Consider the following 23,897-nt stretch of genomic DNA (forward strand, 5'->3'; position numbering starts at 1 on the left):
TCTCTGTGCTTCCATACAGGCTCACACACTGTGGCAGGAGCAGAGCCCGGGGCACCCCCGCCACCCCAGTTCATCATACAATACCCCGTGATCTGGCACACCTAGTGAGGTGCTGTTCCTGGTCCCTGGTTTATAAGAATACAAACTCCTAATATCTTCCTGCTGCCCTCTAGGGTAATGTCTACACAGCTATTTAAAAAAGTTTAAAACAAAAATTGTCATGAAATAATACTTCTGCACTCACTAAATGGAAACACATATAACACCTTTATCAGAAAAAGCTATCACCACTTTTTTTTTCTCCCCCCCGCCCCCCCTATCACCACTTCTGATCAAGATGGTAGAGTAAACACCATGCTCACTCGCCTCCTCCCATGACCACATCAAAATTACAACTAAATTAGAAATAGTAAAAGAAGAACGAACAAAACCCAAAGTGAGTAGAGGGAAAAAAATAAGGATCAGAACAGAAATAAAAAATGTCTAAAATAATAGAAAAAAATCAAAGATCCAAGACCTGTATTCTTTGTAAAGATAAACAAAATTAATAAACTTTTAGATGGACTCATCAGGAAAAAAATGAAAGGACCCAAATAAATAAAATCAGAAATGAAAGAGAAGTGACAACTGAGGCTACAGAAATACAAAGGGTTATAAGAAAATACTACGGCCCTAGCCGGTTTGGCTCAGTGGACAGAGCATCGGCCTGCAGACCAAAGGGTCTCGGGTTCAATTCCAGTCAAGGGCACATATCTTGGTTGCAGGCTCCTTCCCAGCCCGGGCCCTGGTCGGGGCACGTGCAGGAGCAACCAATCGATGTGTTTCTCTCTGTCTTTCCCTCTCTTCCACTCTCCCTAAAATCAATGGAAAAATATCCTCAGGTGACTATTAAAAAAGAAAAGAAAATACTACGACCAATTATGTGCCAACAAATAGGACAACCTGGAAGGAATGGATATAGTCCTAGAAACATGCAATCTTCCAAAACTGAATCAGGAAGAAACAAAAAATCTAAACATACTGATTACCACCAAGAAAACGGAATCAGTAAATAAGAAAAACTCCCAACAAAAAGTCCTGGACCGGATGGCTTCACAGGTGAATTTTACCAAACATTCAAAGAACTAACACTTCTCCTTCTTGAACGATTCCCAATAATAGAAGAGGACGGACGACTCACCAGCTCATTTTACGAGGCCAGCATTATCCTAATTCCAAAACCAGATAAAGACACTACAAATAGAGAAAATTATAGGCCAACAGACCTGATGAAAACAAAAATTTAGCTAACCAAATTAAGCAATACATTAAAAAGAGCATATACCACAATCAAGTGGGATTTATTCCTAGAATGCAAAGTTGGCTAATATCCACAAATCAATGTGATATACCACAAACAAAATGAAGGATAAAGATCACATGATCATATAATAGATGCTGACAAAGCATTAGACAAAATCCAACATCAATTCATGATAAAAATTCTCAGCAAAGTGAGGATAGAGAGAACATTCCCCATAATAAAGTCCATAATATATGACAAACACATAGCTAACATACTCAATGGTAAAAAGCTGACAGCTTTTTCTTTAAGATCAGGAACAAGACCAGATGTCCACTTTTTACTGATTATATTCAACATAGTACCGGAAGTCTTAGAGCAATCAAGCAAGAGAAAGACATAAAAGGCATCCAAATTGTAAATAAAGGTGTAACACAGTCACTATTTGCAGATGACATGATCCCATATATAGACCCCCCCACTTAACCGCCCCAAAAAACTATTAGAACTAATAAATGAACTCAGTAAAGTAGCAGGATACAAAATTAACATTCAGAATTTGGTTGTGTTTTTTACATCAATAGCAAACTATCTTAGGAAACAATCCCACTTACAAACATAAAAATAATAAAATACCAAGAAATAAATTTAACTGAGGAGGTAAAATACTTGTATTCTGAAAACTATATAGCACGGAAGAAATTAAAGATACAAATAAATGGAAGGCTATACCATGCTCATAGATAGAATTAACATCATCATTAAAATGTCCATATTATGCAAAGCAATCTGATTCAATGCAATCCCTATCAAAATACCAATGGCATTTTTCATAGAACTAGAATAATCTTAAAATTTACATGGAACCACCAAAGACCCTGAATAGCCAAAGCAATCTTGAGAAAAAACAAACTTGGAGAAATCATGATACCTGATATTAAAACAGCATGATACTGGCATAAAACATAGATCAATAGAACAGAATAGAAAGCCCAGAAGTAAAGTCACACTTATATTGTCAATCTATGACAAAGGAGGCAAGAATGTACAATACAATAGGTAAAGAGTCTCTTCAATAAGTAGTATTTGGGAAATTGGAGATACGTGGAAAAAATGAAACTAAACTACTTTCTTATACCATATATAAGAATGAATCCAAAATGGATTATAGCCTTAAATGTTTCAGACCCGAAACCATTAAAACTTCTAGAAGAAAATGTAGGCAGTAAACTGTGATATCAGTCTTAGCAATTTTTTTTTTTTTTGAAATGTCTCCTTGGGCAAGGGAAACAAAACTAAAAATAAACAAATGGGACTACATCAAACTAAACATTTTCTGCAGTTAAGGAAACAATCAACAAAATGAAAAGACAACTTATTGAATGGGAAAAGGTATCTGCTAATGATACATCTGGTAAGAGTCAATACCCAAAATATATAAGAAACTTGCACAACTTAACACTGAAAAACTGGATTAAAAAATGGGCAGAGGACCTGAATAGACACTTCTCCAAAGAGGACACACAGATGGCCAATGGACATATGAAAAGATGCTCAATCAACATCACTAATCATCTGGCAAATGTAAATTAAAAGCACAATGAGATACTACCTCACATCTGTCAGAATGGCTATCTATAAAAGCCTAATATGTAAATTGTCCCCATGGGAATTTGACCAGGAGACTGATCACTCACTATGATGTGCGCTGACCACTAGGGGGCAGTGCGGAAAACAGGAAGGCCCCATTGGCAGCAAGGGAAGGGAGGTCCTAGCCGGCAGTGGGAAGGCCCCAATCGGCCCTAATCATCAGCCAGGCCTAGGGACTTTACGCGTGCACGAATTTCGTACGCTGGGCCCCTAGTTGTCAATAAATAAACAGACAAGTGTTGGCAAGGATGTGGAGAAAAGGGAACCCTTGTGTACTGTTGGTGAGCATGCAAGTTTGTGCTACCACTATGGAAAACAGTATGTAGGTTCCTCAAAAAATTAAAATTTAACTACCATATGACCCAGCAATTCTACTTCCGCGTATTTATCCTAGGAAACCCCAACATAAACTTGAAAAGATACATGCACTCCTATGTTCATGGCAGCATTACTTACAATAGCCAAATAAACAACTAAGTGTTCATTGGAAGACAAATGGATAAAGAAGATGTGCTACACAGATACTTTTTTATCAACCATAAAAAAGAATGAAATCTTGCCATTTGTGACAACATGGATGAACCTAGAGGGTATTTCGCTAAGTGAAATAAGTCAGAGAAAGACAAATATTATACGGTTTCACTTATATGTGGAATCTAAAAACTTAAATGAATGAACCAACAAATCAAACAAGCTGATAATACAGAGAACAAATTGATGGTTGCCAGATGCAAGGGAATTTAGGGAATGGGTGGAAAAGGTGTACGAATCGGCACTTATAAAGGGAATACAGTCAATATTGTAATAACTATGCATGGTATTAGAGGGCTATTATACTTATTGGAGTGATCACTTTATAAAAATTTCTAATTTGTACACCTGAAACTAATATAATACTGTATGTCAACTATAATTGAAAAATAAAAATGTTGTAAAAAATTTTAAAATAAGACAAAAGAAAGATCCCATTGCATTACCATGTGTACCTGGGTGCTGGTCCGTGACTGTGATACAGAGAAGAGTAAGGAAAGTGCTCTGGCCTCTCTGAATTCAGTCTCCATGGCTCCCAGTCTCCGAGGCTGCCCACTGACCTAGTTACACTGGCACAACTGCATAGCCCCACTGCCCTCTTTTCTTATCTTTGTCCAAAACAGCTCTGCTCAGCTTGACGCTTTTCCCTTTGGCCCTCCTGGCTGGCCTTTTGTGCCCCATGCAAATCCTGTGTACAGTGAGGGGAGTGCTCTACTCCGATTTCCTGTGAGGGCCTCACTTCCAGACTGAAGCCTGCTCTCATGGAGGTTCTACTTCCGTGTAATTCTCTCCTACATAGGAGGCGTCTCCCTAGACCCCTAGGGCTCAGGGCCGAGATAAGGCTACACATGCCCTGGCTGTGTCAAGGCCCCCTTATGGCACCACCAAGCAAAGCACGCTTCTCTTAAGCCCAAGCTACCCATCTGCCAGCTTCAGTGCCACTTTGTGACTGTTCCAGAGTTCTCCCTGACCCTCCTCAATGGTGCTGGCACCTCACCCACTGTCACCCTTGACCACATGGCTAATCCCTTCCCTCTTACGCTGTGTTGTTTGTTGACCTGGCGCCCACACTCAGGACCCATCTCAAATGCCACCTCCTGTATGAACCTTGCTTAAATCTCTCCACCCTCCTGCTCTCCTTGGAAGCCCTCGCAGCATAGTGTGCCGATCTGATAGCACATCTTCACTATTTGTACACTTGTTCTGACCCTTCCCTAGCCACCTCTTATACGACTCATTTTCTGACCTCCTCCACCACCACTCGAAGTGACCTATCCCCCTGTGAACTGCCCACACCTGTGCCCCTCACCTGAACTCCAAGTTCTTAGCCTTCATCCAAACTACGGAGGCTTCAATCACCCACTCTTCATTTACATTCCCCCTCAACTGGAACACTCTTTTGCTTAACCTTTTTACCTTTAGTGCAAACAAGCCAAATGTGAGTTTATTCTAACTCCGTGGTGAGTGTACCTAAGTCAGCCCTAAGATCGGCCCTCTCGTCATCCTAAATCCTACCATCAGGTCCCTGCCTGTGCTTGTCTCTGTCTTCTATAGTGGAATGTGGATTCTCCAACTTAATTCATTCCAGAAGGCTGTTCGAGAAGTGATTTGTTAAAAAACATAATTCTTTTCTCCTATTAGAAATAATGTAAATTGAATTAATCCATTCCAGACCCCCAAATGACTCCGTTTTAACCTTTCTTATATACCGTACTTGTCTAATGTACTGTTTAATCTATAAACAAACACTTCTTTTCTAAAATTTATCAAACCACCTCCTACTAGCCTTGTTCCAGGGGTGTCTTTCAGGTAAGTATACGGCATCTTCACATGTTCAGATTTTATTGCCTCCAAAATGCTGTCACTGGCTAACTGCTTTTCCTTTATCCAAATCAACAACCGTTTTCCCAACTCTTCAATTGCCAGTGATCATTGTTTCTTTCACACCCTTAGCAACATTAGCACTTTTTTCTAAAAAAATATATTTTTATTGATTTCAGAGAGGAAGGGAGAGGGAGAGAGAGATAGAAACATCAACGATGAGAGAGAATCATTGATCGGCTGCCTCCTGCACGTCCCCTACTGGGGATTGAGCCCGCAACCCAGGCATATGCTCTTGACCAGAATCGAACCTAAGACCCTTCAGTCCACAGGCCAACGCTCTATCCACTGAGCCAAACCAGCTAGGGCAACATCAGCACTCTTGATGGCCTTTTTGTTTTAAAATTGTGTTACAAAAGCATTCTTTCCTTTCTTTGTTGCCCGAGAGATGCTTTTTGTTATAAAGGGCTGTCAGGTCTAGGAAAACTGAAGTTTGGTTTGACAATGAAGACGTATTTTTGTGAACAACTTGGTTGAGAACTGAACTGTTTGAGATGGAAGACGTTCGAGAGATGAGGTTAGGCTGTATTTCAGGCGAGGACCTTGACCTTATTTTAGTAGACTGTGCTGCTGTTATGACTGACTGCAGGGGAAATCTGAGAACAAGGTAAAAAAGCTAGTGAGGAAAATAATGAAATTTTCAGAATAGGTTGTTTATGCAAAAGATTGAGTAAAATTGAGAATGAACTGAATTTTTAGAAAATGATTACACTGTAACTGTATGAGAAACAAGACAGGTAGAGAAATGTGGAATTGCCGTTTGATGTGGCTCAGTTGGGGGTTGTGCCGGAGGCAGCTGATTGTTTTACTCTCACATCAATGTTTCTCTCTCCCTTCTTCTCTCTATAAAATCTATTTATATAAAAGCCTAAGTCACCAGATAACCAGACAACAGCTATGACATGCACTGGGGGCAGACGCTCAATGCAGGAGCTGCCCCTGGGTGGTCAGTGCACTCCCACAGCGGAGTGCCACTCAGTTGACAGACGGGTGCCAGATGCTGGGCTCATGGCTGGCGAATGCAGCTGTGGCGGCAGGTGCAGCAGGCACAGGATGAGTGGGAGCAGTGCGGTGCCCAGCCTGGGCTCGGGCTCCGCCCCGGCTGCCTGCTCTTCCTGTACTACTTTGTGCTGTGCGGGATCGATGCGGACAGCGGGCTGGAGCCCAACAAGCTGGTGGGTAAGGTCAGGCTGCGGCGGTCCACTGATCCCCGCAGGCCAGACCGAAGGACCCCACAGGTGCACGAATCCGTGCACTGGGCCTCTAGTAGTAGTAGTAATAGTAATAGTAATGATAATGATGATAATAATTAAAAATCTTACATTTGTAAAAATATATTATAAAAAAGAAATGTGGAATTAATGTTCTCCTAAAGAAGCAGTTTTTTGGAATGATTGCCCAATCCAAACAGGTCTTCCCATTTTGGACACTGGGCAGTGGTGTGCTGGTGCACCAGCTTCTGGGAAACAAAGACCTGATTTGAATCATCTGCTATTTCTCTGGTTACACACATACTCTTATTACAGAAGGTAGGACGTTATTAACAAAGAAAGGAGAAGCTGCAGCCTCACAGACTCCCCAAAGGGACTTAATTCCCAAGCAGGCAGCAAGACTAGCTTTCCAATCTCCCCAGGAACAACGGCCATTACCTGGGGGAGGGAGAACCAGTAAGGGGAGATTCCTCTGCTGAGGCATGTGCAGTAGAAGCCAAAATAACGACCATAAATGGGAAAAGGATAGGATAGGATAAGGCCATGCAACCCCAGAAGGTCCAGGAAAGGGATTGGATAGGGGAGAGCCCAGCACAGCCCTGGAAAAACCTAGGAAACAGATTGGGTTGGATAGTTTGAAAGACAGCCCGCTTGCTCCTGAAGCCTAGAAAATATATGGAGGGTTAGGAAGGACTTAGGGGCAGCTTTTAGAGCCCGCCCACACTCTACAGTCCCAAGGGTATATTATTTCTTTTCACCCCAATAAATCTTGCCACTATGCTAAAAATTCTCCCACACATGTACCCCTTGAAATTCTTTTCTCATGACACCACGAGAACCCATTTTCTCTGGGAATACTCTCACCATGACCAATTAAACTACAACATTGTAACAACTGGCAGACTATTTAACAACGGGCTTTTGCTGGTTGGTAGAAGCCGGCTCCAGCAAACCAAACACTAGTCTCCTTTCAAAGTAATGTTCTGCCCTGGCCAGGTGGCTCGGTTGGTTGAAGTGTCGTCCCATGCCAAAAGGTTGTGGGTTTGATCGCCGGTTGGGGCGTCAATGTGTGAGAAATATGGCGAAAACAGAAGTATGGCAAAAATGAGACTTTTAATACGTTCTCGAGGGTGTCCATTAGTACAGGCACACCTGTGGTAAGGAACACAGCCTATTTATTCAGTCCCTCTTCCAATTCCTCATTGGCGAGTACTATGGGGTCACCTGTTTCCTTATCCATCTCCTAGGTCTTATTGTCTCCCATGGGCCATTTAAAAAATTGGGCTGAGGTCTTTTCTAGTTGCCTCCACCTCCCCCTGTCTAGCTGAGGCAGACACCTCGGGGGTTTCCACCATGATGCTGGCCCACGTCCATGTTCCTTGCTCTTCCATCTTCTTCCCTCCTCCCTACGTTCTGTTTGCCCTGGGGAAATTCAGCGGCCGTTTCCGTCAAAAGCCGACCATGCTGGAGATGGACCACAGAGGCCCACTTCCTACATATGGGAAGCAATTGATAGATGTTTCTCTCCCTCTCTTTCCCTCCTCTCCCTCTAAAATCAATACAAACATATCCTTGGGTGAGAATAAATAAATAAATAAAAAAGCAGCATGTTCCTGCTGAGAAGTCATGCCCAGAGTGATTCCCAAGTGATTCCCATACTTACAGCTGCCAGGCTTGTGGACTGGCACAGAGTCCCACTCTGGTGGGGGAGAGTCTTTTTCACCCTCTGAGCTACTGGTGTTGCCTAGTTCTTGACTATTTGGGAGGAATTTTGCTAGAGCAGATGGTCTGTTATCCACTAACTTATTTGTACCTGCACAGAAAGAAGAAAAGAAAGTTGTTAATGAACGGTAACTCCTTTCTTTCAGGTCTACTTCAATGACCCTTCTAATGAGGACGAGAACACAACCACAGTCTTTCACGACTACTAACTACTAATGGATTACTGGTAATTCACAACTAAAAACTGTTAATAGAAGTGTCTGTATGACCATCAGGGAAATACCTTTTGGTTTCTGGGAATTCCGTGACTTGGAGCTGCTGGTCAATGCAGTTGGAAGAGGGATCTTGGTTGGGAGGGTCCTCCGTTGTTTACTTTCCAATGGGGGAGGGTACGGCAGCTCTAAGCAACTGAAAGACAAGCACAGTGCAAGAGACAGCTCAGCACTTGCAGACACCTCTTACAGCACCTGCCTCAGGTAATGGGCATAAAGCCATTAGCAGGAACTTGCCATTTGGGGGCTGTTGACTCTCTCCCTGCAGCTACAGTACTAGTGGGGTTCCTGAATATGGAGATTCAAGGTTCTGCTATTCAGAACGTGGAAGACATTTGTAGTAGAAACTATGAAATGAACCAGGCTGAGCTCCTTGGCTATCTATAAAACTGCACAGCCTACTGCAGAGTAGCAGGACTGCTGTATTTGCCTAGGGTGAGTGGGGAGAGATGAACTGTCTTCTTTATTCTTGAAATTCAGGACTAAACCTAGACAAATATTTAAATACAATTTTTACTTAGAGTATATAGTAGAAGCCCAATGCACCAAGATTTGTGCCAGAATGGGCCTTCCTTTCCCTGGATGCTGGCACCGCCTTCGCTCTGGCCGGAGCCACCACCTTTCCGCCTTCCTATGCTGCTCAGAGCTGCCACCTTTCCGCCTTCCTACACTGCTCAGAGGCCCAGAGCAGCCAGGGGTGGTGCGGGATGCCTGCATCGTTGCCATGGCGACGACACAAGCGTCCCGCCCCACCCCCGGCCACTTGGTGCCCATGTATGCAAATTAACCTGACATCTTTGTTGGGTTAATTTGCATACTCACTCCTGATTGGCTGGTGGGCGTCTTGAAGGTACAGTCAATTAGCATGTTACTCTTTTATTAGGTAGATGCTTTCTAAAAGGTTTAGCAGTAAGCTTAACATCATAAACACCTGTAACTAGGATAATTAATCAGCCCTGAACTTCCTGTCAGCCAAGGTGAAATGGGAGGCATGATGAGCTATTTTAAGTTTCCACAAGCTGGCGGGGGCGGGGAACAACAACAACTTTCAAGTCTGATGGGCAAGAAGCAATCTCTAGGAGAAATGGATTGGGTAGATAGTGCATATAAACCAGCATGTGAGCAATGGGACTAGGCTGGCCACAGCCCAGAGCCCAGTGGTTCCTTACGAGAATTCTTCCAAGCATCATCAGAGACCCCCACTATGCTCCTGGTGATGGCCACAGAGCTGTCAGTTCAAGGCTGAGCTTGCTTTTTTTCATAGCTTGCTTTTCATTGAAAATCTGACCTGGACAGGCTACAATAGATATGTCTATGGCATTTTCTAGTTAGTGCACTTCCTGTCCCCAACCCCTCAAGGTGTGCCACCATTCAGGACTCTCCTGGGCCTCCTTCAGGATCTTTATGTACCACATGGTCTTCCTTCTGTTGTCACCCCAAAGTCTCCCTCCCAGAGGCAGCTAATCAACACCAGATTTCAAAGGTTAGAATGGTTCAACTTTCCAGATCTAACGGCACACTCCTTCTCCCAAAGTAAGCAGATGATAGAATAAAGTATCATCTCATAACCAAATAAATACATTTTAATGAAGGCTATTTACAAACATGTTATAAGGTATTAGCTCAAAGGTCATTTTATTTACATTGTTTTGTTCTCTATATTTCACAAATTTTCTCTCAGAATTAGGTATTATATTTTGAATTAGTAAAATGACTAAGCAAAAATCCAATGAGTCTTAGTTAACCTAAAACAGAATTAGGAAGGATAACAAACTGACATGAAAAAAATCCACCCTCTATGGGTAAGACTATTAATGCTACAGCTTTATTAACTCTTCCATCCTCCTTCCACTTTTGACAGGGTTATTTAAAAACTCCATCTTTTAAAGTACCAAAAGCTCCCATGACATAGACACCCATGTGTATTATTTTTAAATAAGTGGTTTATAAATGTGGAGGATGAGGGCTGTCCATTTATACAAAGCTTGACTCTGTGCCACTGTAAAATTAATTGGTTTTTAAGAAAAAAGGTGCCAGACAACTACTTTCTTTTTGCTGAATCATACTTTCCCAAATTAAGCCAAATTATCTCCATTAAGAAACCTTTTTTAAAGCTTCTGAATAAATGGATAAGACCCAACTTAAGTGATTCTTTCTAAAAGGAAAAACCAGAAAGATATTTCAGATGCCAGACTTTGACTCACGCAATACATGGTAATCCCCATACAAGGAGGCAGGAAGCTGAGGGCAAGGGTAGGGCTCCCCTGTGCCTACAGACCTGGAGGCTAGTGTGTGGCTGTGGCGCCAAGGGCCCTGAGGGGAATGTGCTATTCGAGCAGGTTATGAGAAAGCACAATTATTCTAGTAAACACTGTACGAAGTTAGGTTATTACATTTGTTCCATAAGTGTAAAATGTTGAGAAACAATTAGAAAACAAAAGGATCAACAGCTAGCTGGTGTCTTAAATCAGGGTTTCCCTGGGCCTCCCTGGTTCTCTAGAAGCCCTAATTCACTTCTAAAGAATGCCTGAACCAGAGCTCTGCCATGCCACCCAATGCTCCACGCTCCTTGATTTTTGTGCGTCAACTCTTGGGGTCTGATAGGAGGGGCTGCAGGTGGAGACTGAGACATCCCCTGGCTTTATCACAACTGACTTACAGGAAAGCAAATGCTTCAGCATTTAAGGATTTCGGTGTTCTGGTCTAGAGATGATATACTATTCCTATAATACTGATAATATTTAAAGACTAATTTTTAGTAAAGCAAATGTGAGCTAAAACTACAGGCTTAATTAGCATTAGACGATCAACTTTTTGCCTAATATAGAAAATAAAAAATTTATTCCCAATCAGATAAAGATTCTAAAAGGAAGTGATAGTATATGCCTTTTAATGATATTCCTTTTAAAAAATGTATATACAGGGTGGGGCAAAAGTAGGTTTACAGGTGTGAGTATGTAAAACAGACTTTATGTTTCTGACATCAGAAGCAGGGGGCCATTCCTAACGGCACACATCAGGCATCTGAGAAAACCGAGAGGAACATGATACAGCACCGGGCTTTTGTTGCAAGCACCCCCAAAGACCAAGCAAGCAACGTTACCTAGTTTTTACCAGTAACTTCTCTTACTCTTTATTTCTCTGTACTCATTTCTTTTTCTCACCTGGTTTTCACATCTGTTGGGATTTCCTTTTTAACATTCAAAAGTTTTTTGCTTTTTTGTTTCACTTGAGACATTTCATTTTCATGTTTCTCGGGCATGGCTTGTTTTCCCTTTTGCTTTTCTGTATCCTGTAAAAAAAAAAAAAGTACACTTAATTGCTGAGAAGGACCAATAAAAATAACTGATATAGTCTTATTTAAAGGTAGGGATACAAAACTGAAGCTGCAGCAGATATATATGTCACATGTATAAAAACAATAAACTCCTTTCTTCAAATCTTTTTTAAACATGTGGTTCTGTCAGTTTTTTAGCCTTTGACCTTTTATAAATGTATTGCTCTGAGTCTGAGTTATAGAGTGTCGTTTTAATTTATACCCACATCCTGACAGAAGTGTGTGGTGGTACTGGCAGCAGCTAATTGACAGCTTCTTACTTTCAGACTTAGGGAGCAAAACTTGCCTTTATTTACAAGAAAAGTTCAGCTGGGACTACAATATAACACTTTAGCAATGTGCTCAATGCTGAGCCCAAGCACAATGCAAGCCAAGAACACAAGTGTTCACGCCTATTCACTGAGTGTTCACAGTGACACTGTGACTGTCCATAGAGTCTTGAGTTAATTTAACTACTATTCACCATAAACAGGAGGGCTCACTCATTCACTGACTCAGCATTTTACTGGTCAGGTGCCAGGTGGAGGGATTACCAAGAGGGCTGAGGCCCTTCCCCTGAGGGCTGTGAGGTCCAACAGGAGGAGATACATATGAGAACGCTCACCGGCCACGACTGTAGCAGAAGAGCCACTTCCCTGGCTCGCGTGTGGAGCCCAGACTGAAAAGGCCTTGCCTACACTGCATCTTACAGCTGTGCTACTTGACTGGTCCAGCAACTGCTGTTTCGGGTCTGTGACCAGGTACGTACAGAAGCCACACTCACACTTTTTTACAGTAACCTGACACTGTGGCGGTGTCCGAGCACCAACTGGAGGTCTTGTTTCCTGGACATGGCATGTGTCTGCTCGGGTGCTGCTGAATTTGCCTGGGGAGTGGCACGTGGACTGGGTGCATAACACATGTATAGTAGGACCATGTATATGACAGACACGCAATTTTTAAAAACCTGGTTCGTCATCAAAGATAGTTTTTTAAAAAAATATTTTTATTGATTTCAGAGAGGAAGGAAGAGGGAGAGAGAGACAGAAACATCAATGATGAGAGAGAATCATTGATCGGCTGCCTCCTGCATGCCCCCTACTGGGGATCGAGCCCGCAACCCGAGCATGTGCCCTTGACCGGAATAGAACCCGGGACCTTCCAGTCCACAGTCCAGCGCTCTATCCACTGAACCAAACCAGCTAAGGCCAAAGATAGTTTGAGATGCACTGAGACTAACAAGGGGACAGACAGGAGAGGGACATGCAGCAAAAGGGAACAGCTGTGGGTGGGGAGTTACAAGCACATGGGGAGTGACAGTCAACCCCACAGGGTCCCGCCTCACAGTGTGTGCTTATTAAGGAAGCCTGGATTTTAACAAGTCACAAGTCAACCGTTTAACTGTCAAGAGGGAATAACCAGAGAAAGGGCGGAACACCCTCTGCGTTCTTCAGGAAGCACTTTCTGAGCACCTGACTCGTCAAGAACATGGAGACTCAGCTCTTTGAGGACAAGAACCTGGTCTTTGTCCAGCTGTTTCCCAAGCTCACAGCATAACACCTGGTGCTTACGCACTCAGTACAGAATGCTGAATAAATGAGTAGGATACAGTTGCAATAAACACACGAGTGTGTAATCTAGTGGGGAAGAAATTACATACAACCGGCAAATGGGTCATTCACAAAGAAGGGAGAGCACAGGAACCCTCCGCAGAGTGCTGGGCGGGATACACCCAAGCAGCAGGAGAGGGGACCAGGCATGGAGGCCATGTCTGTAAGGACACCAATGACAGGGAACAACTGAGAGGTAAGAACTATGGCAGTGAGTGCAGAGAGAATGCCGGGAGTCGGGGTAGCTGGAGGGGTCACTGAGGAAAAATGCTGGAAAGGTGGAACAGTTGTGAAGAAAGTGTGTGCTGACGTGCCTTCCGAGTGCTCATTCCTGTCACTGAAACTGCTGGGGTTCTGCTCTACGCCTGGTAGTCATGCGTTAGGAGATAAAGCACGAAGTCCAACACTCGCTACCAACGATGTCGAGGGGCACAGAGCACTGCGCAATGTGAGGGTGCAAAGGGGAAGGCAGCTAAGAAAAACAGTTACATATAGACGTTATTTAAAAATGAATATATGTAGATGACACTACTGGATATCTTTAAGAAATGGTTCCCTAGACATTAGGTTAAAACTGAAAACAAACAAAAACATCCACAAAAAACTTCTGGTCTACAATAATGTCTATATTAGCATTGTTTTACTTTTGAAATATAGTTATCTAAAAATAAGAATGCCAAAATAGAATTCTGCTTTACCTTTCCTGCATACAGCTTGTACCGCAGACCCTCAGACACATCACAACAGGTACCTCCTTCCCAGCCCCCCCAACCCGTTTCCTAACGCCCACTAGGACCCGACACTTTGCAGTGTTGCTCCTGATGCTGAGAACTGAGGACCGAGGACAGGCGACCCTGTCGATGGGCTGATGTGTGTGGGGCTCGCTGAGTCCCATTCTGGGTGACTGCCACCTGTGTGGGCAGTGAGCTTCTACTGAAGCCCATGCCAGGACTGATCTTACAGGAAAAGTCAGTCTAATTAAAATGGTACAATTCCTTCTCATTCTCTTCTAATACTTAAAATCTGAAACAAATTTCACAAGTCAGAGTAGTTACTATTCCAGATAGCCCCTAACTTTTAAGCAGTGTTTCCAACTTCTAACGATTTTACTTTGTTAACATGCTTCCCCATGTCCTTCCCTGGGAGAAAGGAAGACATTCGTCCCAGAGCCGTGACTGCTTCCTGCTTAGACATGCCTGTGAGCCTGAGCGCTAATCCTAGAGCACGTGCTCACACTAACGGAACACGCTGGTCCTGCCCACCTCCTTCAGGAGAGGCTCTGTGTCGGGGTTGGAGGTCTCTGTGGTGGTGGAGGAGCTGTCATCGTCAGCCAGCGAGTCTTTCAGCTCGTCATCCTGGGGCTTTCCCTTTCCCTTCTTCTCCTCTTGCTTCTTCGGTGCTTTAACCTTGCGCTGAAGAGGTTTTCCTTTCCCTGGGGATGAAAATCAAAGTAAAATTTCAAACTCTTCATTTAAAAAATAATATATATTTTTATTGATTTCAGAGAGGAAGGGAGAGGGAGAGAGAGATAGAAACATCAATGATGAGAGAGAATCATTGATCGGTTGCCTCCTGCACAACCCCCACTGGGGATCGAGCCTGCAACCCAGGCATGTGCCCCTGACCGGAATCGAACCCAGGACCCTTCAGTCTACAGGCTGACGCTCTATCCACCAAGCCAAACCGGCTAGGGCCAAACTCTTCATTTTTAAACAGCTTAGAATAGTAAGCCATTAAAACATTTTTAAAGAGGCTGGACTCTTTCTTACTAATAAAGCTTCTTTCTCTACTTCATTCCTTAGAAAATTATTATTTACTAGATGCCTGGTATACGAACTCCCAGTCGAGGGGACAATTTGCATATTAGCCTTTTATTATATAGGATTCCTAATTAAAGCTTTCCAAATCATGTTTGACTTGTTGATTAGAATATTTTAAAAATCAACTTCAGGGCCCAATTTTTGTACAATAGGATGTACCCATTTTAAGTGTATAGATCAAAGAGTTTTGGTAAACTTAGTAGTTCTGACAATTCTGTATATCTTTCTTGGAATACTTTTTTAGACCATAGAGGGTGATACAGCTTTGAAAAGCCACAGTAGTGAAAACCAGAGATCGTTTTAAATCCATCTGGAGATGAAAGTCTATGGTGCCATGATGAGCAGCCCATGTGTTAGGTGAGGGTGCCAAGAACCCTGGTGCAGAGGCATGCTGGCTGGGTCCAAATCCTGACTCTTCTGTACCCAGTTGTGCGATGTTGACCTCTCATCTGTAAGCTGGGGAGGCAGGCCCTCCTGGAGTTGTACTGAAGAATCATGTGAGGCCCTTAGAACAGTGCCTGGCACACAAATACCTCATGATGTTATACATGGAGAGCATACAACACACCTACAGAAGGCCCATATTTTAAAGGGTGTGGTGTTGCCAAGACAAATAAGAAATCAACCCATCACACATAACAGAGTGCCCACTGTTTCCCAGGCACTGTTCCACATCCTGGGAACACAGCAGTGAGCACCAGCAGCACGATCCTGTCCTCCTGGAGCTTACATTCCTGCCTGCCTTGACAGTGGAGAGAAACCTTGGACTGTGCTGCAGGCAGGAGCACCTGGGCCAACGGGCAGGCTGGGGAAAGCCATAGGAGCCCGAGCCACAGGTAACCCATTCTGTACTCATCATTGTTAAATACGCCCTTTTGACAATGGTGACTTAGTACAGCATCTTTAAAGGCTATTTTATGGCCACATTTAACAGGCACTTGAGACTCATACTTTGGAATGTACAACAGGTTGGCAAACTATGGGCCACCAGCCAAATCTGACCGGTAGCCTGATCTCTAGAACTTGTGAGAAGAGAATAATTTTTATATTTTTAAGAGGTTAAAAAACAAAACAAAACAAAAGCAGCATATATGACAAACACAGTCTGTGGCACATCAAACCTCAAATAAGTACCATCTGGCCCTTTACAGAAAAAACTGGCCGAGCCTGGCCTAGAAAAGCAGTAAGGCTCTGACTTTTAGAAATGCCACTTAGTCCTTTACGTTCCCACTGATTCTGGAGGTGCGACTGAAACCATTACCTGGGACATTGTCTCGAAAAGACTGGCCAGCTGGTTTAACTGTACCAGCCTTGGCCCACCCGAGCAGCCGGAGCTCCCCAGCCAGGGCAGAGGGAAGGCGCGGTCCTGCTCTGGCCCCACGAGCCTCAGGACTTTGGATTTTGTAGGTTCAGTAGTTGATACTGAGTCCTTCGGTCTTCCCCATCTGACCAAGGTCAAGCCCTGATACAAATGTCCCACTTGCTGTTAGACTATTTTATCATGGCTAGGTTCAGTGGGTAAGAGGCTCTGTGTAGAAATAATCTGTATTTACAATAACCTGAAACCTCCTTAATAAATAGGAAAGGGCTGAAAGTGATATATATTTTTTTCTTACTGCACTCAAATCTTGAAGCCAGGGACACACAAAAGAAGAAAATAAATACTTAATAAACCACTAGCTAAGTTGAAAACTTGGACACAAAATTATTTTATGAAAGAGTAGTTTATATTTTTACCTACAAATTCATCTTTTTTAACCTGCTGCACGTGGCCTTCTGCCCCAGCACCGTAATAATGATATGCTGAAAAGGTGAGCAATGACCCCTTACCTGTCCATGCCAATGACCCCAGCACTCCTCAGTGCACAGGCCGCCTCTGTTCTACTGGATGCCGTGGATGCTCCTCCCCGCCCTCTGCCCAGCCTCGTCCCCTCTCCTGGCACAGTGATTCTTCCGACACTCCATCGGAGCTGCTGTCCCCCAGGGATCTGACCTTGGCACTTTTCTTTTCCCTTTATACTAGTGACCACCCTGGGGGTTTGCTTTAATCAATAAAATAACAAATAAATAAAAAGGTGTATGTCTCATTCACACTTTAAAAGCAGAGCCCCCAAGAGCACACAGTGACCAGGCTGTGGCACGTCCACACAGTCAGACTAATTCTTGTCAAATGTGCTCATTCTTTAGAACCATGAAGTATTGTTTACTCTAAAAAGCTAACGAACCATACTTTTTCTCATGCGAAGAAGAGGCCCATTGGGCCTAAAAGCCATCCTCCCAAGTTCTATTCCAGCTTTCTTCTCAATGTGCCAAGGACTGGATTTCTCATTCTAGCATCCTGTCTGAGAAAAATGGGAGATTTACAAATGTTCACCTCCTACGTGACCACTGCCAGACCCCACTTCATCAGCAAGGAAACAGGAAACTAGCTTTGGAAGTGGACAATGATCTGTCAAATTCCTGTATCACAGACAGACTCTAGGTATAATTATTTTGTATGATACTGCCCTAAGTTAATTTACTGTAATTACAAACCCCCTGTTCTTAAAACATATAAGCAGTTCCCACTTTCCACTATTATAAAGTATAATGTATATAAGATTATTCCCTATTAAATTTCCAGATACAAGCTCACAGGTTCAAAGCATGTGTGCATTATATTGTTTTTATGGCTTTGTCATGCTTCAGAAAATGTGCTTTCCATAATCTATGAACATACACTCTTCTTTTTAATACAGCTACCACTATTATTTTCTTCATATAATCTGTGAATCCTAGACTATTGGTGCTTTTAGAAACATATACCAGTAATTTGCTTGCCTTAATTGGAGAGAGAGAGAGAGAGAGAAAGAGAGAGAGAGAGAGAGAGGGAACTCATTTGATAGGTGAAATTCTAATCACCAACTATTATTTGGTTTTAAGCCCATCAACCACAGCAAATTAAAAGATTAAGCCCGCTAAATAAACGCCTGTTCTAATCAGCTAGGACAATTTTTGACATGTGGTTGGGCAGTGCTTATGTGACAAGCTCTCTGGTTCTTCATGTCCTGACTCCAGGGGTTAAGAAGAGGCCTGGTGCTCCCCAAACAGGTTGGCCATTCTCATCCATTCACGTGGCTAGCTGGAAAAGCTAACTGGGGTGCCTTCTCAAGCCCAACCCTCGATCTCCTGTTCTCTCCTGCCATCCCCTGATGTGTAGCTTGTGATAACTGTGTCCTCGTGAAATCACCAATGTAATGCTCCATCAGGGAGTATCTTTTAGTAGATCAGCTCTATGACCACTGTGAAAATTAAAAAAGTCTTTAATTTTAAAATTATGTTCTAGACCAGGGGTGGGAAACCTTTTTTTCTGCCAATGGCCATTTGGATATTTATAACATAATTCATGGACCATATGGAATTATCAACTTAAAAATTAGCCTGCTATACTTGGTCAAACATCTAATTAACTCACCCCTAATGCCTTGGCAGGGCCAGATCTTATACGACCTGCAGGCCAGATGTTCCCTACTCCTGTTCTAGATGAATAACCCTGAAGGTAAGAATGGTCCTATCCTTCAGGTTAGAGACTATCTCAGACACAGGCAGTAAGGGATTCAATTTTACTACTCAACTCTTTGCTTGTGGTAAGAAAGATAACATCCATTTATTTTATTCATTCCCTCAATAGAGGAAAAACACATTAGGTAAGTTGAACTAATTTAAAAATTTTATACATTAATATTACTATAAAATTACCCTAAAATACTTAAGTTCTATTACTGAGATAACAAGAAAAGATTTCTGTGGAAGACACTAATATATTGAAGACATGTTATTGTTTTATAACTCCAAATGCATGCACTTTTAAAAAAACTCAATCAAGAAAGGATAATCTCTTTAATAAATGGTGTTGGGAAAACTAGATATCCACTTGCAAAAGAATGAAATTGGACCCATATCTTACACCACTCACTAAAATTAAACCAAAATGGATTAAAGATTTTTTTGGTTTATGTTCTGCTTGTTCACTTATTTTGTTTTTTAAGATTCAATTGTTGATAGATATGTATTTATTGCCATTTTATTATTCATATTTTTTATCTTTTTTTTTCTCTTCTTAAAGAAGAAGACCCTTTAACATTTCACGTAATACTGGTTTGGTGGTGATGAACTCCTTTAGCTTTTTCTCGTCTGGGGAAATCTTCATATGTCTTTCAATTTTAAATGATAGCTTTGCTGGGTAGAGCAACAATGGTATTAGGCCCTTGCTTTTCATCATTTTGAATATTTCTTGCCAATCTCTTCTGGCCTGCAAGGTTTCTATTGAGAAATCAGCTGACAGTCTTATGGGAGCTCCCTTGTAGATAACAAACTGCTTTTTCTCTTGTGCTTTTAAGATTGCCTCTTTGTCTTTAACCTTTAGCATTTTAATTATGATGTGTCTTGGTGTGGGCTTCTTTGGGTCCATCTTGTTTTGGACTCTGCACTTTCTGGACTTATATATCTATTTTCTTCACCAGGTTATGGAGGTTTTCTGTCATTATTTTTTCAAATAGGTTTTCAATTACTTGTTTTCTCTCTTCTCCTTCCGGCAACCCCATTATGTGAATGTTGGCACATTTGAAGTTGTCCCAGGGGCTCCTTACACTACCCTCACTTTTTAAAAATTATTATTATTTTTGGATTATTTCTTTTGTTCTGATTGGGTATTTTTTGCTTCCTTATATTACAAATCGCTGATTTGGTTTTAGGCTTTATCTTCTCTACTGTTGATACCCTGTAACTTATTTTTCATTTCAGTTAGTATATCTTTCATTTTTGACTGGTTCTTTCTTATGGTTTTTATGTTTTTAATGTTGACATTCTCCCTAAGTTCTTTGAGCATCCTTATAACCATGGTTTTGAACTCTAGCTGTTAATTTGCTTGCTTTGCCTCCATTTCATTTAGCTTTTTTTTTTTGTCCTTTCACTTAGGACTTATTTCTTTGTCCCCTCATTTTGGCTACTTTCCTGAGTTTGTTTCTATGTGTTAGGTAGAACTACTACATCTCCTGGGCTTTGTAGAGTGTCCTAATATAGTAGGTATCCTATAGCAGCGGTCACCAACCTTTTGGACCTCACGGACCACCAGTTGGTGACCGCTGACCTATAGGGTCCATTGGCAGAGCCTCCCCGTTCTCCAGAGCTGGGCATTCCAGGTGTGTCACCCCCATGTGGGCTTTGTACACCCTCCTGTTGTAGTTGAGCCTTGATTGCTGTTGGCACCTCAAGAGGAGGAATTTACCCTCATGCTGATCAACTTCGAGGAAGCTGGGACCATGGTGGAGGATTAGCTGTGCAGGGCGCACCCATGGCGCAGGACTTACTTCAGCAGGGCTCTGGTGCCCTCTGAGTTTGCCTCATGAGTGTGTTACTTGTGGAGGTGGTTGGGTGGTGCCTTGACATGATCTGAAGCTGACCACTGGGTGTGTTGCCTCTGGGCCTCCTGGGAGGCGCAGTCCAAGGTCAACTGCTGCCTGTGTTCTGTCCAGGGTGTCCAAGAATGAGCTATAAAGCATTGTGAAGATGGTACTGCTACTAGAAGTACCCAGAAGAGGCCAACTTGGGAATCAAGGCTGGTTATTGCTATTGCCAGGCCTGGGGCCACTTAGTGAGAGTTATGGGGTACACCAAGATCAGCTGCTTGTTTGAGAGATTTTAGGAAAGTCTGAAGTATGAGCCAAGACAGGTCATTTGTATGGAAAAGCCACTGGAAATAGCTTGGATGGGCCTGCAAGTTGGTGGAGTGGGGTCTCAGGGAATCAATAGGGCGGGTTGAACAATGAAGACGCAGATATGGCACCTGCCTGCTGGCTCTGTGGTGGGGAGGGATCAGAGAAGGAACAATGGCTTATGCCAGTACTTCTCTTTGGGAGAAAGCTGCCCCTCCAGCTCTCACCCTGGCGCAGGACAATTCAGTTCCTCCCTCTGTATCTTTGGTGCTTTTTGAGCTGCTGCTTCAGTGCTAGAGCTTAGACAGAATGAGTCTGAGTAAGTCCATGCATGGGCCCTTTAAGAGGAACTGTCTGGGACTCCAGCAGCCCCCTGTCTCACAATCCCTGCTGGGTTTTAAAGCCAGAAATTATAGGGACTTCTCTTTCTGGCTCTGGAACCCTGGGCTGGGACCCCTCACTCCTCAGGGGACCTCTACTGCTGAGATATTCCTCCTGATTTTTATCTACCACATGTGGGTGTGGGACTAACTCATTCACTGTCTCTGCCCCTGCTAGCAGTCTTTATGTGTTTGGTTTTTTTTGTACTGTTGTAGTACTTCTATTTCAGCTATATTTTAGGGAGTTCTGAGTGATGGTTGTTCTGTAGTTTAGTTGTAATTCTGATCTCCTAAATGCATGTACTTCTAAGAGGACTCCACATACACATCTTCACATCACTGCGATAAGAAATTTTCTATAAAAAAACTCCTGGACTGTGGGGACGTCAGGTTTCTTAGGGCTATGAGTTCCCTATTCTCTATGTAAACCAAAAGCAAACCTCCTTGGTACATTAGCGAGGGAGGTACTTAAATAGGCTAGGAGTAATGTGCATTGGAATGGCTGCCATAGGAAAGGAAGATGCAAAAGAGTTCAGGATATGAAGGACTAATGTAAGTACAGCTAGGCCATTTATTGCTTTTTACATTTGATTTTGGAAGTTACCTACTAGCCTACCTGTGTATGTATGTGTGACATGCAGACTTGTAAGATGGCTCCCAGGGACCCCACTTCCTGGTATATGTGTTCTTATGGAATTCTCTCTCCTGAACTGTGGGTGGGACCACACTGCTAATGACCAGAGTACTGCAGAAGAGATGGGTGTCACTTTCAAGAGTAGGTCACAAGATACAGACTTCTGTCCTGCCAGCTTATTTTCTCTCTTTCCTTCTTGTGCTTGCTTGCCCTGGGGAAGCCAACTGTTTTGAGCTGCTCTAAGGAGAGGACCCACGGCAGGCTGCTGGCCACATCCATTAAGGAAGTATGACCCTCCGCCCAACAGGCTGTGAAGAAATGAATCCTGCCATCAACCACCTGAGTGAGCTCGGAAGCAGATCCACCTTCAGCTGAATCTTATGACGACTTCAGGCCTGGCCAACACTGACGGCAGCTCTGTGAGAGCTGGAGAACCCAGCTGAGCTGCACCCCGACGCCTGACCCATAGGAACTATGAGAGAATCATCTGTTACCATGCAAAAGATAACTAACAGAGAATGCAGAACTCCAAAGCAGGGGTCAAACTTTTTCTGAAAGGGCGAGAAGCTAGACAGTAAATAGATTCAGGTGTGTGGAGCCTATGGCTTCTGTTGCAGCTACTCAACTCTGTTGTTGCAGCACAAAAGCAGCCAAAGACAATATATAAACAAGTGGGCATGGCTATGTGCCAATAAAACTTACTTTACAAAACAGGCAGTGATTTGGCTCACCAGCTGTAGTTTGCCAACCCCAGCTGTACAGAAATACTATTTTTGAGTTAAAATGATCTCCATTTTAGCATTGTCTTAAAAATTATTTTAATAATTAAAAACAAACTCAATCTATCATAATAACACAGGCAGCTAAAAGGAAAACAGTAGATGTCTAATAAATTTCTCAATTTGGCCAGTAATCTAAGAAACACAAGTATCTTTTATGACAAATGACTACCTCTATTTGCATTCTGACAAGGAAGAGCTTATGTCCAATGATGGAGAAATATCTGACCACCTACTGAATTAGTTGAGTGTCACAACTCTGACTACAATAGCTCCTGAGACATGCACTGGCTTCCCCCTCACGTGATGTGCTGTTCTCACAGTGAGAACAGTGCTTACCTTTGCTTTTTGACAGTGGCGATGGTGGCTGCTCTGTAAACACGTCTAGGGCTGGGGAATCATGGTGGTCGAAATCTTTGTCCATGGCTTCTATGAGACTGGTGATGTCTGAGTCCTCTGAGCTGTGCCTTGTGCTGCTGGCATGTTCTGGGTGGGAAGGGTGCACGAGGGGGGTGGGTGACAGTCTTCCAGACTGTGGCTCCTGGTGCTGAGGCACTGGTGGTGGTGGAGGGGGAGAGTGCTGCTCCAGCGTGCCATGGACATGGTGCTGGCTGCTGTGCTGGCTCTGTTTTGCTCCTTTGGACTTTCTGCCTGCTGCGTGACCCTGGGCCACTGTGTTCGAGTCAAGGACCAGGGTGCCTGCTTTGCTAGCAGACTGTGCAGAAGTCCTGCTAGAGGTACTGGTGCTGTTTTTGGCTCTGACGTTGTTCATGTCAGTTGAGTTTCTATTGCTGTGACTGCTGTGTGGATGGACTGATGGACCACACTGCTTATGACTTCCTGCACCAGGTCGTGATGACGAGCCCCCAGGGCCACAGAACCCCCGACTATGACTGGGGTCACAGCTGAGTGTGTTCAAGCTGAAAAAAGGATGAACTGCAGTTAGTAAAAAGCAACATACAAATTCTTAGATTAAAAATAATGTTTATTTAATCAGTAAAGCCATTACAATATAAATACTCTAAAGAAAAACAACAAGAAATAAGGATACTCGCCCTAGCTGGTTTGGCTGACCTGTGGACTGAAGGGCCCCAGGTTCAATTCTGGTCAAGAGCA

The 23,897-nt window shown here is 43.1% G+C and overlaps 1 protein-coding gene across 1 annotated transcript in view; it reads right to left on the reverse strand.

The window, feature by feature from the left end:
* The window catches only part of TMEM131 (transmembrane protein 131), a 202,855-nt gene that overhangs the window by 8,705 nt on the left and 170,253 nt on the right, over window positions 1-23,897 (reverse strand). Inside the window, exons 31-35 of the mRNA XM_079792637.1 lie at window positions 23,121-23,701; window positions 14,738-14,907; window positions 11,714-11,841; window positions 8,561-8,685; window positions 8,219-8,368 (exon numbers count right to left, since the gene is read on the reverse strand). Of these exons, the coding sequence (XP_079648763.1) occupies window positions 8,219-8,368; window positions 8,561-8,685; window positions 11,714-11,841; window positions 14,738-14,907; window positions 23,121-23,701 (1,154 nt within the window). The remainder of the gene's footprint in view (window positions 1-8,218; window positions 8,369-8,560; window positions 8,686-11,713; window positions 11,842-14,737; window positions 14,908-23,120; window positions 23,702-23,897) is intronic.

This window comes from Cnephaeus nilssonii (assembly GCF_951640355.1).
Source record: "Cnephaeus nilssonii genome assembly, chromosome: 15".
NCBI classification, from domain to species: domain Eukaryota; kingdom Metazoa; phylum Chordata; class Mammalia; order Chiroptera; family Vespertilionidae; genus Cnephaeus; species Cnephaeus nilssonii.